Source organism: Panicum virgatum, chromosome 8K (assembly GCF_016808335.1).
Source record: "Panicum virgatum strain AP13 chromosome 8K, P.virgatum_v5, whole genome shotgun sequence".
In the NCBI taxonomy this organism is placed as follows: domain Eukaryota; kingdom Viridiplantae; phylum Streptophyta; class Magnoliopsida; order Poales; family Poaceae; genus Panicum; species Panicum virgatum.
This window is the reverse complement of record NC_053143.1, coordinates 33,465,882-33,481,197: the sequence shown is the minus strand read 5'-3', so window position 1 is coordinate 33,481,197 and position 15,316 is coordinate 33,465,882. Positions and strand designations below refer to the sequence as shown.

General features: G+C 45.5%; 1 protein-coding gene across 2 annotated transcripts; it reads left to right on the top strand.

The window, feature by feature from the left end:
• Positions 1-3,421: 3,421 nt before the first annotated feature.
• On the top strand, positions 3,422-13,722 carry LOC120644448 (NAD-dependent malic enzyme 59 kDa isoform, mitochondrial-like). 2 transcript variants are annotated; one of them, XM_039921074.1, is made up of 19 exons: positions 3,422-3,678; positions 3,801-3,897; positions 4,000-4,118; positions 4,239-4,406; positions 4,717-4,845; positions 5,023-5,083; positions 5,261-5,364; positions 5,442-5,525; positions 5,628-5,734; positions 5,832-5,937; positions 6,044-6,157; positions 11,449-11,514; positions 12,264-12,336; positions 12,453-12,539; positions 12,626-12,680; positions 12,757-12,828; positions 13,025-13,087; positions 13,209-13,323; positions 13,410-13,722. In XM_039921074.1, the coding sequence occupies exons 1-19, from the start codon at positions 3,529-3,531 to the stop codon at positions 13,479-13,481; spliced, it is 1,842 nt and encodes a 613-aa protein (XP_039777008.1). In that variant the 5' UTR covers positions 3,422-3,528; the 3' UTR covers positions 13,482-13,722. The 2 variants fall into 2 exon arrangements, with proteins under 2 accessions (XP_039777008.1, XP_039777009.1); XM_039921075.1 differs by lacking the exon at positions 11,449-11,514 and having other exon boundaries at positions 3,426-3,678.
• The last annotated feature ends 1,594 nt before the right edge of the window (positions 13,723-15,316 follow it).

The window sequence follows — 15,316 nt, the reverse complement described above, 5'->3', positions numbered from 1 at the left end:
AAAAAAAACTCTAAACGGAAAGCTTCTGTAAAAGTTTGGGCAAGAATATTTTGAGATCGACAAATTTTGGAGAGAAAAGTCGTGGTGCAAAATTTTTGTACAAGAAAAAAATTGGGAGCCAAAAAAATCCAAGCAAAAGATTCTGAGATAGAGAAATTGGAGATAAATGTTTTCACAAAAAATTTCAAGATAAAAAAAATTAAAGAAACAAAAAATTTGAAGACAGAATTTAGAATACATTAAAGTTTGGACTAGAATATTTTGAGATCCATAAATTTTGAAAAGAAAAGTCGTGGTGCAAAATTTTTGTACAAGAAAAAATTTAGGCACCAAAAAAGTCGAAGCAAAAAGCTTCTGTGATAGAGAAATTGGAGATAAATATTCTGACACAAAATTTCAAGATAAAAAAAATTCAAAAGAAAAAAAAGTTGAAGATTAAAATTATAAACATAAAAGTTAGAAAAGAGAATGTGAAAATTGAAACTAGGAAAAGCAGGGTATATGTGAAGAGGGTGGCCCACTAGCCCCCCACGTGCGCGGCCCGCGCGTCGACCGCTCCGCGCGGTCGACCGAAAAACAGCATCGGGCCTTTTCCGTTCCCCGCGCGTTTCCACGCGCCGCGACCGTGCTCTCGCGGTGCGCGCCCCGTGTCGCATCACCCTCCAGCCTCGAGGCCTCCACGGCTCCACCCAGCACCCACGCACCCACCCCTCCCAGGGTTCAACTTTTTGGTCGAATTTCGCCGAAATTTCGGTGTTTTTTTCGTTTTCGCTAGTTACCGGGAAGAGAAATTTCGGTATTTTTCGGTATTTTTCGTTTTCAAATTTAAAAATTCAAAAATATTTATAAAAAATTCGAAAAAATATGATAAAAAACTAGGTGTTCTTCTGAGCAAATAGGACTAGAACACACTCAAATCTAAGATCATTTGCTAGGCTAAAATTAACATTTGAAACCGTAATTTGAATGACTCGTCATTTCATGTGCAAAAATTTGTTTTCTCCCCTCGACTTCAACTAGACTTTAGTTTATCATGATGTTGGTGAGGTACCTATTCAATTTCATACGCACATAAACGCTTCTTCTTTATTTGTCAGGAATTTTCTTGTGGTTTGGACATGACATGGGCAAGTGTGCAATACACACGCACGTTTACTCTTTAATTATGTCGCTTCTGCTAGCTATACGCAGAAACCATGAGAAGTTGTAGTAATGTAGAATTAACTCTGACGATGAATCCGTACGTATCATGCATGTGAATTGTTTTTTTCCTGTAATAATATCTATATGCATGCTTTTCCTTAAAGTTAGCGACAAAATTTGTGAGAGACCGTAATTATTTTAGGATGGCAAGTAGTAGGAGTAAAACAGATTGGAGTATTTGAGAACTTGAAAATTTTAACCAGCTATTAATATGTTTTTCATGACCGAACTCACACTTTAAAATAAAAATTTGTCTGGAGATTTGACTGCTAGGCTTGTGCTATATAGGTTGCTTGCCTTGTACGCATGAATAAAGTATCTTTGTCCTATCAAGGATGGTAAACTACCGAAACAGATTAGATTCGTTTTCTTATTTTACAATGTATGCGCAGTCAACAGAATAATTTCTAACATTGTTACACAAATTAAGCTTCCTTGTCAGATGATGAATATATATAACAATTGGTGTACTCTGTTGTATTTAAATGCAGAGAATATGCTATATGGACTTAGTATGGACTATGCCTTTGCCTCTGTTGTATCTTTGGATTGTAATAATTCTAATATACTTTGGATGTATTATGTTGTAATAATTTATAGGCATATCCACAATAACAAGAATAATAAAAGTCCAGTTGAGGCCTAAGAGAGAAAATGGAAGTTGTCACATGAAATGAAAGACTTTTAATTGGTAGTTTTTGAAATAATTAAATAATTTTCAAATCATTGCTCAAATGAAAAAGTTCGTAAAACAAAAGTTGTAGATCTCGAAAAACTGAACAAAGTTGGTATTTAAAAGTTTTTCATTTGACCTCAGGAACAGTAGGAAAAACACAAATTACATAATTTTCCGGTCGAAAATCACCGAATATCGGTCGAAATCACCGAAATTTCGGTCGGAATTCATCAAAATTTCGTTTTTTGAATTTGAGATCCTTTTCCATTCGGAATTAGCAAATTTCGGCCGAAATTTTGTTTCCGTCAAACGGCGGGTAAACCTGACCCCTCCGCGACTGGGGTGCTCCTGTCCTGTCCTGCCCTCATCGCGGGTGCCCGCACGCACGGCGACGCGTCCCCTTCAAAATCCCTCTCACGACTGGAAACAGTTTCAGTCCCGGTTTTTGGACCAGTACTTCGAAGTCAAACCTAATTTCGATTTTTATCATCAAATGTTTCTCCTCAGTACCAAAGTGTACGAGTCTAAATCAAAAAAAGATAAAAAAATATTTAAAACTCGGCACACACGATGTGGCAAAGTCACAATTTTTAACACAAACTTTGCGGGTGTGACTTTGGAGATTCAGCCTCATGGCCTCTTGCCTCGCACAATATCTCCTTACTATCTCACTCACTTGTGATGGGAAGAGATATGCTAATTTTTTTTAAAATGCTCTCTCCGTTCCAAAATTGTAGGTCGTTTTGACTTTTTAGATTCATATATTTCGCTATATATCTAGACATATGCTATATCTAGGTGCATATCAAATATTATAAATCTAAAAAAGCCAAAACGACCTATATTTTGAAACGGAGGGAGTAATGCATAGAGGATCCTTTTAGTATAAAGTGGTAACATCAACTGATACAAAAAAAACTAGATATTGGTATCGAATGATGTTACTACCAGACATTAACGTAGGCCGAATGTTTTATTACCGGATGATAATATTAACGGAAATACTAACACATAGACATTTGGCCGGGGAAGAAACATCGGACACTTTGACAAATGTTTCGATAATTGATCTTCAATGTTGCAATTATTATTTTCGCATGTTTCAAGATGAATGTTACATGAAACATGATGTTCATGTTCCGGCGGGAATTTTTGTGTCCGAGAGTCAAACGACTTACTTAGTTTTTTTTATTTTTTCTGTGTTGCACCTACATATTTTTGATATTGCACATATCTTATTTTGATGTCGTAACGGAGTATTCCATAGAAAAATTCTCATCGGATGTCCAAACGCTAGCAAGTCTATAATAATATACTCTCTATTCTAAATTATAAGTCATTTTGGGTTTTCTAGATTTATAAATATTATTACATATCTACATATAATATCTAAATGCGTAACATCATCTATAATTGTAACAAAGCAAAAACGACCTATAATTTTGAAACGGAGAAAGGAGATTTTAGTACCCGTGGTTATAGATTGCTGGACCTTTCCATCCAGCTTAAAATACCCGTTGGAAGATGCCGGTGGGTCAATAGCATATTTTAGACCCCCACCGCACCACCATCTCCGGACGCAGCTGCCGAGCATTGGTTGCGTCCGGCCCCCCGGCCGTGCAGCGTGTCGGCTGAAATCTCGCTCGGCGATGTGGCGCTCGGCGGCGCGGCGGTCGCCGCAGATCCGGCGGCTCCTGTCGTCGTCCGCGCCCCAGGCGGGCGCCGGCGCCGCCGTCCCGGGGCCCTGCATCGTGCACAAGCGCGGCAACGACATCCTCCACGACCCGTGGTACAACAAGGTAGGCAGCCAGCCAATCCGCTCGCGCGGCGTCCCCTCGTCCCCGATCTCGCGATTGCGCGCGGGCTCTGATGTGGTTTCATCTTAATCTTACTTTGGGCTTCCCTTCCGTTTTGGGCGCAGGACACGGCGTTCCCCATGACGGAGCGCGACCGCCTCGGCCTCCGGGGCCTGCTCCCGCCGCGGGTCATGTCCTTCGAGCAGCAGTACGAGCGATTCAGTGAGCCCCCCCCCCTCCCGCCGTTCGGCCGCTCGCGTCGGAATCCGCCGTTGCTGATGCGAAAATGCGTGCTCCCGCGCTTGCTTTTTTTTTTTGTTGCAGTAAACTCGTTCCGGTCGCTGGAGAACAACACGCGGGGCGCGCCGGATTCCATCGTCGCGCTGGCCAAGTGGAGGATCCTCAACAGGCTGCACGACCGGAACGAGACATTGTACTACAGGGTGAGCTCTCGGTGTTGCAGTATCGTGTTTGGATAGATAGATTAAAAAAAAACTGATGCAATGGTGATCGCCCTTAATTTGGAGTGTTTGTACGGTGATAATATGCTCTGTTTTTGCCAGGTGCTAATCGACAATATCAAGGATTTTGCACCGATAATATACACTCCCACTGTCGGCTTGGTCTGTGAGAATTACAGTGGTCTGTTCAGACGACCCCGCGGGATGTATTTCAGTGCAAAGGATAAGGGGGAGATGATGTCGATGATTTACAACTGGCCAGCAGAGAAGGTATAATTGAAACTGCTGTCTAAATGCACTATTTTTAAGTATTGCTTCTAGAGTATCGATTCGGTTAAAAAGATATGAAACTGAATCATAACATTTGATTGATGCTAGTGCTTTCCTAGACCTTTCAACATGCCATGAGCCAATGCTTAGAAGTAATTGTACAGTAACTTGCATTATTGTTACTTTCATGATAAACTCTCGGTTGCTTAACACCTTTCTGTTTAGAGACCATATAAACAATATTCAGCATTACTAATCCTATTTCTGCCTTTATGACCTGCCTTCACGCAATTGGTTGACACCTTTTCAGGTTGACATGATAGTTGTGACTGATGGGAGTCGCATTCTAGGCTTAGGTGACCTTGGTGTTCAGGGGATAGGCATACCTATTGGTAAACTTGATGTTTATGTTGCAGCTGCCGGTATTAACCCACAAAAGGTATGAAATACCTGTCTTTCTGGAATGAACATGCATCAGCTACAAATAAATTGCTTTTACATTTACTTTATAGAACACGGCCAACTGGAACAAATCAATTATATTCACTAGCTTGCCATTTATGCCATTCCTTTTTTCTTATTTTCCTGCTCTCTGGAAATACACCAATACTTGCAGGTTCTTCCAATAATGCTTGATGTGGGGACAAATAATGAAAAGCTTCTGGAGGACAAGCTATGTACGTAGGATACATTAAACCGAATTTGTTAAACATTTTTTTTCGTAAGGACATGATTTTACAACCTATAACGTTTTCTTTGATTAAATGGAAACCTGAATATTGTTTGCTTAGAAAAGATGTATTTGTTAGTAACTAAATCCATTGTTGCTACCTTATGCAATGGTATTTACTTAGATTTAGGACTAAGGCAACCTCGGTTGGAAGGAGAAGAATACTTGGCCGTTGTAGATGAATTCATGGAGGCTGTCCATGCACGTTGGCCTAAAGCAGTTGTGCAGGTATGTGCTCTTTAAGTTTAAGGTTATCCTATTTGCTAGTTCAATGTTGCTCCTTTTCTGAAGTGAGAAAAACACAGTTTGAAGACTTCCAAATGAAATGGGCCTTTGAGACTCTTCAGAGGTATCGGAACAGATTTTGCATGTTCAATGATGATGTACAGGTACTTTGATTCCTATTTTGTTATTATGTAATTTATTTGGCAAGATTGTGTTCGTTCAAATTTATATCTTATTGTTTGATGGGCTCATCCTATCTAAAATAGGGGACAGCTGGAGTTGCTCTAGCTGGCCTACTTGGTGCTGTTAGAGCACAAGGCCGGCCTCTGCAGGATTTTACAAATCAAAAGATAGTCGTTGTGGGAGCTGGAAGGTATCTTAGAATTTTTCCAGTTTATTTTATATGGTACCCAGTGCCGTATGTTGTCAAAAGTGTGGTTCGTCCATTCTAATTCCTCTTTAGAATCCAGTGCTGGGATAGGTGTGCTAAGCATGGCTAAACAGTCAATGTTGAGGATGCCTGGGATCCATAGAACTGGTGAAGGACATAATCAATTCTGGGTTCTGGACAAAGATGTAAGTTAGGCAAGAAAATATTTTCTATGTTTTTTAATTAAGGTCCGCTATATGTGAAATCTAAAGGCTGTTAACTTATACACTCCTGTTGTGTTGTGCCTTGTAGGGCCTTATTACGAAAACTAGGAAGGGTCTGGATCCTGCTGTAGCACGTTTTGCCAGAGGCTATGGCCCAGATGAGGTCCCAGATCTCCATGAAGGAGCTAGTCTTGTTGAAGTGGTATGATAATTTGATTCTTACGGTTACTGTCACGGGCTAGGGACGTATGAGAGTTGGTACTTGGAATGTTGCGGAGATTGTATTCAAAGGAAGTAGGCGGCCGTGGCCCTGGACCTCGGCGACGCGCCGGAGCTATGGCTGAAGCTCTCGGCGCGGCAAGGAGGCAGGAGCCCAGGCCAATGTTTTGATACAATCTTAGATGCAAACTAATCACAGGTCAGGGCTTATATATGCCAAGCCTGGAAACACACAAAGGAAACAAACTCTAACCGAATCAATCTTATCTAACCAAACCGACTAGGACTCCTTCCTTGATTTGCTGCGCCTGCTATACCGGAGTCCCACCATGACATCTCTCCCCTCCTGGAGAAGCAGCTCGTCCTCGAGGTGGAACTTCGGAAATAAGCGCTGAAACTCATCACGGTTAACCCAGGAAGTTTCTGTTGCAGGAGCTCCCTTCCACTGAACCAAGAACTCCAGATGGCCCCAAGCAAGCCGACTCTTAAGCACTGCTTCTGGCTCTGGAACGACACGACCATGCTGCAACGGTGGTAAAGCTGGAATCACCACTGGCGGTTCCCCATGAAACGGTTTGAGTAGCCCAACATGAAAGACATCATGAATACGAGTGCCAACTGGAAGAGCTAGTTTGTACGCCACATCACCAACGCGCTCCAAGATTTGATACGGCCCAAAGAAACGAGGCCCCAACTTTCCACGGCCTCGCACATTCAGGGAAGCGGCAGGCCGATGCATCAATCGAAGCCAAACCCAATGTCCCGGTGCATACTCCACTGGACGATGACGCTTATCATAGACAGCCTTGTAGTGTTGCTGAGCCTGCTCCAAACGGTCCCGTACCTCCGCAAGAAATTCATCCCGGTCGCTCATCGCCTTGTCTACCGCCGGCAAGCGAGCGTCCCCTTGCTCATAGGAACGAATGGTTGGAGGATGGCGACCATAAACCACATGGAAGGGAGATGTCTTTAGGGACTGCTGATATGACGAGTTGTAGCAAAACTCTGCCCACGGAAGCCATTCCAACCAATTACGTGGCCGATCACCTGTGAGACACCTCAGATACATGGAGACGATCTTGTTTGCTGCCTCGGATTGCCCATCAGACTGCGGATGGAAGGCTGAAGTGAACTGCAACTTCACACCAGATAATCTGAATAGCTCACGCCAAAATGAGCTTGTGAACACCGGATCGCGATCGCTTACGATCGAGGTAGGAATGCCATGTAAACGGACCACCTCTGAAAAGAAAACCCGTGCCACTGAGACTGCTGTATATGGATGAGCAAGAGCAATGAAATGAGCTACCTTGGAGAAACGATCAATGACTGTCAAGATGACGGATTTTCCATTGACTTTGGGCAAAGCTTCAATGAAATCCATGGCCACATCGGACCATACTGATGATGGAACTTCTAGCGGTTGCAGCAAACCCCCAGGCTGCAAATGTTCACTCTTGTGGCGCTGACAAGTTGTACATGCGCGCACAAAATCTTGCACGACCTTGCGATCATTGGTCACATGGAAATCAGCTCTAAGGCGATGCAATGTCTTGTGCACTCCTTCATGTCCTATGCCATGGATAGCCTCCAGGATGTTTGAAAGAAGACCAGACGATCCTGAGATGAACACGCGGCCCTTGAACAGAATCAGGCCATCAACCACGGACCACTGCACCGGCTTAACGCCCCCACGAACGGCGTCACGCAGTAACGAAAGATCAGCATCTCCATTGATTTCTTGGCGAACCTGGTCAAACACGGTGAATGTGGGCCCAGACAATGCTGCTAGCTTCCCCTCATGTTCATTGCGCCGAGATAAAGCATCGGCGACCACGTTCAAGGCACCGGGTTTGTACTCCACCACGAAGTCGAACCCCAAAAGCTTACTCACCCATTGATGCTGGGGTATTGTTGTCAGGCGCTGATCCAAAAGGAACCGCAGACTCCGATGATCCGTGCGCACGATGAAGCGCCGACCCCATAGATACGGCCTCCAGTGACGAATCGCTTGCACTAGACTGATCAGCTCCCGTTCATAAGCTGCAAGCTTGGCGTGGCGTAGGGCGATTGGCTTGCTGAAGAAAGCCACCGGCCCGCCCCCTTGATGTAGTACCGCGCCGAAGCCCGAGCCCGATGCGTCGCATTCGACGATGAAGTCGTGGTCGAAGTTCGGTAACTGCAGGACGGGCGCCGCCGTTAAGGCGCGCTGCAAGGCCCGGAACGCGCGTTCCGCGTCCTCGTTCCAGCGGAAACCATCCTTCTTGAGCAATGCCGTGAGCGGGGCGGCGATGGCGCCGTAGTCGCGGATGAAGCGCCTGTAGTAGCCCGCCAAGCCGAGGAAACCCCGAACGGCACGGGCTGAAGCAGGAATCGGCCAGGATAGCACCGCCTCCACCTTCTGTTCGTCGACGGACACGCCACGTTCCGAGATGACGTGGCCTAGGTACGCCACCGAGGACAGGCCGAACGCGCACTTGGAGCGCTTGAGGAAGAGTTGATGATCCTGTAATGTGCGAAGAACCGTACGAACGTGGCGGAGGTGATCCGACCACGATGAGCTGTAAATGAGTATATCATCGAAGAAGACAAGCACGAACCGACGTAGGTACGGCAGGAGGATGTCGTTCATCATAGCCTGGAATGTCGCCGGTGCATTGGTGAGGCCAAACGGCATCACTAGGAACTCGAACAGGCCTTGATGCGTTCTGAACGCCGTCTTCTCGACGTCGTCGGGGTGCACGAGTACTTGATGATAACCGGAACGCATGTCCAGCTTGGTGAAGAATCTTGCGCCACGCAGCTCGTCCAAGAGCTCCTCCACCACCGGGATCGGGAACTTGTCTTTGATTGTGGCGTCGTTGAGTGCCCGGTAGTCCACACAGAAGCGCCATGTTCCGTCGCGCTTGCGGATCAGTAACGCCGGGGACGAGAATGCCGATGTACTGTGCCGAATGATGCCCAGGCGTAGCATCTCGTCACACTGCCGCTCGAGCTCGTCTTTTTGGGCGTGGGCGTAGCGGTACGGCCGAACGGCGATGGCTCCTGCGCCTTGCTTGAGGCGGATGCGGTGGCATAGATGACGCTCCGGGGGAAGGCCTTGGGGCTCGGCGAAGAGGGAGTCGAATTCCTCCAGGAGGGTGTCGAGAAGATCGCCGTCACGACTCATCAGAGCAGCGGACGCCAGGCCTGGTGTGGTGTCGGTACCGATCCACGAGACCCGCTTCCCAGCACGAGTGAAGCACAGCGTGTGCTTCGCGAAGTCCCACAAGATCGGCCCGAGGGTGCCCAGCCATTGGACCCCGAGAACCATGTCGTAGTCGCCCAAGGGGAGAGCGTAAAGGTCGATGTCGAACGCCTCCCCCTTGATGTCGATGTGCTGCGATGTAGCCTTGCCCGGAGATGCCACGCGGTCACCATTCGCCACGGTGACCGAAAGGTTCGGGCACGGGTGGAGTGGAACGCCCGCACGCCGCGCCATGTTGACGTCGATGAAGTTGTGAGAGGAGCCTGAGTCGAGCAGAGCGATCCCCTTCGTGGTGCCGATGGACACGAGCACCTTCATGGTCTGGCAGCCGCGAGCCCGAACGCCGGTGATCGCGTGGAGGGAGATGCCCGGCATGTCGTCGGTGGCGGAGATGGTGGCCGCTGTTGGGTACGTGTCCTCGTCAACGAACCCCACGATCTCAATGACGAAGAGTTTCTTGCAGCGGTGACCTGTGACGAACTTCTCGTCACAATTGTAGCACAGGCCTTCCGCTCGGCGCTGCGTCATCTCGGCTGGAGATAGGCGTCGGCGAGGCAGGGTGGACGTGAGCGACGTGGCCTTGCCCGAGCCTGCTGGCGCCGAGGACGCCGTGTCGCGGGCCGTTGCCGACGGCGTGGGTGATGTCGTGGTCGCCGCCGACGGAGCTCGGAACGAGGAACGTGCGTTCCTAGTGTTGCCGGGGTCGGTCGACGACAGATGCAGCCGCTGCTCGTACGCCCTGGCGAGCATGATGGCGTCGTCGAGCGAGGAGGGTCGGCGTAGCGCGACATCCGTCTTGAGGGGGTTGACGAGGCCGGCGGTGTACATCTGGACTAGCTGCGCTTCCGTCAGGTCGGCGTCGCGGCACGCGAGGGTGAGGAACTTGTCGGTGTAGTCGTCCACGGTGCCGTCCCGGCGGAGCATCATGATTTCGCCGATCGGGCTGTCCGTCATGGGCGGGCCGAAACGCTGCTGCACCAACTGTGCGAAACGGCACCACGACGGCGTGCCCGACGTCAGCTCCAGGCGATTGTACCACAGCTGGGCGGTCCCCGTGAGATGCAGGGACGCGTAGGGAACGCGACGGCGTTCCGGTGTGTGTTGGCACCGGAAAAACGTTTCGCATCTATTCGGCCATGGTAGTGGATCTTCCTTGCCGTCGAAGGTTGGGAACTCGATGCGGGCGCGCGGGTGGAAGCGAGGGTCATCGTCGCCGTCGTCGTCGAGGTCCCGGCGGAGCAGTGGGGGCGTCTCGCGGAGCGGAGGCGGGCCCGACGCGGAGGCGAAGTTGTCCTCCAGCGCCGATTCCTTCTCGCCGCGGTGCGCTTTCTCCAGGCGGGAGACGGCGAGGCTCAGGGCGGCGATCTGATTCGAGCCCTCGAACGCTGCCGCCTGGAGAGTGGTAACCTTGTCCGGCAAGCCATCAAGATGTTTGACCAGCGGAAGCAAGGGTTTGAGGGAGGCGGTCTGCGCGGCGAGTTCGGAGACCTTGGCGGCGAGGTCGGTGAGAGTGGTGAGCATCTCGTCGACGGTCGTCTCTAGGGAGTTCTTCTCGCCGTCTTCCCCCATGGACACGGAACCAGAGACTCCTGATACCAAGATGTCACGGGCTAGGGACGTATGAGAGTTGGTACTTGGAATGTTGCGGAGATTGTATTCAAAGGAAGTAGGCGGCCGTGGCCCTGGACCTCGGCGACGCGCCGGAGCTATGGCTGAAGCTCTCGGCGCGGCAAGGAGGCAGGAGCCCAGGCCAATGTTTTGATACAATCTTAGATGCAAACTAATCACAGGTCAGGGCTTATATATGCCAAGCCTGGAAACACACAAAGGAAACAAACTCTAACCGAATCAATCTTATCTAACCAAACCGACTAGGACTCCTTCCTTGATTTGCTGCGCCTGCTATACCGGAGTCCCACCATGACAGTTACATTTTCAGCTGCTGGAGCTTTGAAAATAATATATTAGATTATTTCCTACAAGCTAGTCTTGTTGTGCTTGGACTAATTCAGTTTGATAATCGTTAGGTCAAGAAAGTAAAACCTCATGTGCTTTTAGGACTATCTGGAGTTGGGGCCATATTTAATGAGGAGGTAAGCTTAAGTATCCGATGACCTACTTCTTTCAGGATTCCGCAACAAGTTAAGGAATACCTTTTCTCCTATCTTACCAATCCTGATTTAGCAGTCCTCAGTATAGGTGCTTATTATTAGCACTAGATTATCCATTTAAGTTTGGTTAAGGACTGTGATCTTAGCTGTTTTATGAATCTAGAAAATATTCCCAGTACAATAACCTGCATTCTTATTATGCCAGTGAATGACTGCGTAAGTTAAAAGATCTAGTCAATCTTATAGACTTATAGTTTTGAAGGTTCCCGTTTTAGACTGATTGAATATGATTCATGAATGATCTCATGGACCAAAAAACAGTTTCAAGTATATACCTTTCTCATATAGGCAGATTTGTCAGGCCTAACTAGTGAAGGGACTACGAGTCATCTTGACCAATATATCTGAACTTTGTTGACAATTCCACAGCAGCAGAACAGAAATTGTGGTTTAGCTGTTGTGAGATGTTTGCTTGCCTAATCTAGTCTACCATTGTTTGATAATGTTGCTTGATCAAAGTGTTGGGCACCATCACCACTGAAGTGAAGTACTCGATTTTTTTTTTGTTATGAACTTTCACCATTCAGAATACTCCTAGTTAAATTGTTCAACTGTAATTGAGCATCAAAGCTTCACTCATTCTCTTTTGTGTATAAGACCATATTGGGAAATGCCAAATTGTACTCCCAAGTGATCATATTTTTACAATTGAGTACTCCATATGTAATCAGGTTCTCAAGGCTATGAAAGAATCTGATTCCCCTCGCCCTGCAGTTTTTGCAATGTCCAACCCAACTACTAAAGGTTTGTGCTCAGCCCACTCACAGATAATTTGAGGAAACCCAAGGATGAGATGCTTTTCTTTTTAAAGGAACCTGAAGATGAAGCGCTAACTTTGGTCCTCTCTCATTACATTACAGCTGAGTGTACTCCTGATGATGTATTCAAGCATGTTGGAGAGAATGCAATATTTGCTAGTGGTAGCCCTTTCAGTAACGTTTCTTTAGGTAATTCCTGCCTACTCTCTTTTGCATTGTTCTATAGCAATAATTTCTAGTAGATTTTCACTGGTGCTGAAGTTTTGATTTCATAGGAAATGGTAACACAGGTTATGCTAATCAAGCAAACAACATGTATCTGTTTCCTGGGTACGATAAACTCTCACCTCTCCTACACAAGTATTTGGTTTTTGAGTTGTACTGATGGAAGTTTGGTCATATTCAGGATTGGTTTAGGAGCTCTCCTTTCAGGTGCGCGGCATATTTCAGATGGCATGCTTCAAGCAGCAGCTGAGTGGTAAGTCTTGCTTGATAAAAAATATATAGTTGGCCCACCAGATTAGGTGCCCCCGCATTTAGCTTTGCTGAAGTTCCATTGGCATAAGATATCAACTATACTGGTTCCACAAACGTCTAATCTGATTTGAATCATTCTTTTGTTTTTCTTGAGGAACAATAACCTAGATAAACATCTGCTTATTTTTGCAATGCAGCCTGGCATCATACATCACAGATGATGAAATTCGAAAAGGAATCCTCTTCCCTTCAGTCTCCAGGTTAGCTTCATCAGCTACAGCATGCCGGCACATCCATCCAATCCTTTCTTATTAGTCATTGTAATATGAACTCCATGTCCATTTCGACTAACGATTGACTGACATCCACCAAACACTGCAGTATCAGGCACATCACTGCACAGGTCGGCGCAGCAGTTGTCCGTGCCGCTGTTGCTGAAGACCTTGCTGAGGGGTGCTGCGATGTGGGTCCTAGGGAGCTTGGGAGCATGTCAGAGGTACCATCTACACAGAAATTAATGTCACATTCCTATAGTTCAAGCCTGCGGCAGTGTCTGAACTAAGTTTATCGTGTTGTTGACAGTCCGAAACGGTGGACTACGTCGCTCGCAAAATGTGGTACCCTATTTACAGCCCCCTTGTGAGCGACAAGTAAATCGGAAGCAGCTGTTCCTGACATTCCATTCGAAGGAATGTATCAGACTTGTCCTCTGTTTTAGCTACTCGTTATTATCCATTTTTATTTAGTTGCTCAGCTAGAAAGCATTTCGGCGGAGGAGATTTGATGCCGACGTTACACGTATATGGCTTTGTATCACCCCATTCATTTGCTTGGACTGTTAGACATGATTAATTCACCGAATAATGCTCAGTTTTGAGATCCGTTGAGCTTCGTACTGCTTAGATTCTTCAAACTTTTGCTCTTGGAAGTTCTCGAACTAAGTTCCTTCTACTTGCGGCAAGCATCGGGCACAAGCAAACAAGTACAGTAAAGAACAAACCAAATGCAAAAAAGAAAAAAAAACAATGAAAGAGCACAGTAAATTTTAAAACTAGGAAACAGTTCAATTTACTCCGCTAGATAACCCCTTAAACTATATGGTTTAATTTACTTTCTAAACTATGTCATTTAGTTTATTTTACCTCATAATATAATTTATCTTTTTTGTTTCTCCATACACAAGTTGAATTTTAATTTCAAATTTTATAGGGTAGTAGTGGACATTACAATACATATTTAGAAAAAGTTTTATAATTTTTTCTCATTAGTTTTCATATAGTTTTGGACTCCAGTGATTAATTTTTTATTAAATATCCTAACCTATCAAAATAATGATAAAAAATATGAATTATTTTTCTAACATGCGTTATGGTGTGTACTATTATGTTGTAAAATTTCAATTTAAAACTCCACCTATGCATGGAGAAATGAAAAAGACAAATTATATTAGGGGGTAGTTTGAACCAAATGGTATAGTATGAGGGTAAAATGAATAATTACTGGGAGTAATTTAGACTTTTTCTTTAAAACTACGATCGCGAGAACGCTAAAACGTTTCTAGCTATGGTTGGAAAGATACAACTGTTGGAAAATTTGTATTATAACCGAAAAGAAACTATAAGATAAATTTATTTTGACTAAGAAAAAACACACAAAGGATATTTAAAAGAAATATCCAATATTATAATTAACTCATATAATTTATAGTTGTAAAGATGAGATAAACTTAAATAAATTTTATACATAGTTGTCTATATATAGATTAAGAATATTTAAAAGAAATATCCAATATATAATTAACTCATTAATTTATAGTTGTAAAGATGAGATAAACTTAGTTAAATTTTATATATAGTCACTAATTAAATAATTAATTAGAAGAGAACTGGTGAGAGTATGAACTTTATGGTTCGTGTTGAACTGAAATTAAAAATATATCTAAATTGATATTTAGTAAGGTTAACAAAAATTATAAAAATCGAGGTAGAACTCTAATTTATTTTTAATTACAAAAACTAGTTTAGATAGATATTAATAAAATTAAAACTATATTAAATTATTAAAAAACAAACTACGGTACAACACGCTACTAGTACCTCAACAAGAAAACCGAAAAGGAGCTAAAACGTGCAATCTATAATTTACACCTTGTTTCAAGGACTTAAACCTGATAAAACAGTGCCCCGGCGGGTACTGTAGCTCGAATTCCGGACGATTCATCGCGCAAGAAGCTTTGGGAAGCGGCGAAATTGAAAGAGGACGACGAGGGGCATCCATTTTATACCTTACTTGCAGCAGGAATGCACCGTGGTGGTCGGAAACTTGGCTGGGAAGTGGCAGCGACGGTATGTTCTCCTTCTGCTCTGTGGGCAGCGGTGGTCCGGCGGCGGGACGGCATCGAGGAGGGGCGGGGCAGGTGCAGTTCGGCGTGTGGTTCTTCATGGCGGTCTCGGCTTGGCCGCACGGGCGACGGCCGCGGCGAATCGACC

Coding starts and splice junctions, on each gene's coding strand:
- LOC120644448 (XM_039921074.1), top strand. CDS start 3,529: ATGTGGCGCTCGGCGGCGCGGCGGTCGCCGCAGATCCGGCGGCTCCTG. Junction 3,898..3,999: donor GCAGCAGTACGAGCGATTCA/GTGAGCCCCCCC, acceptor TTTTTGTTGCAG/TAAACTCGTTCCGGTCGCTG. Junction 12,829..13,024: donor CTTCAAGCAGCAGCTGAGTG/GTAAGTCTTGCT, acceptor TTTGCAATGCAG/CCTGGCATCATACATCACAG.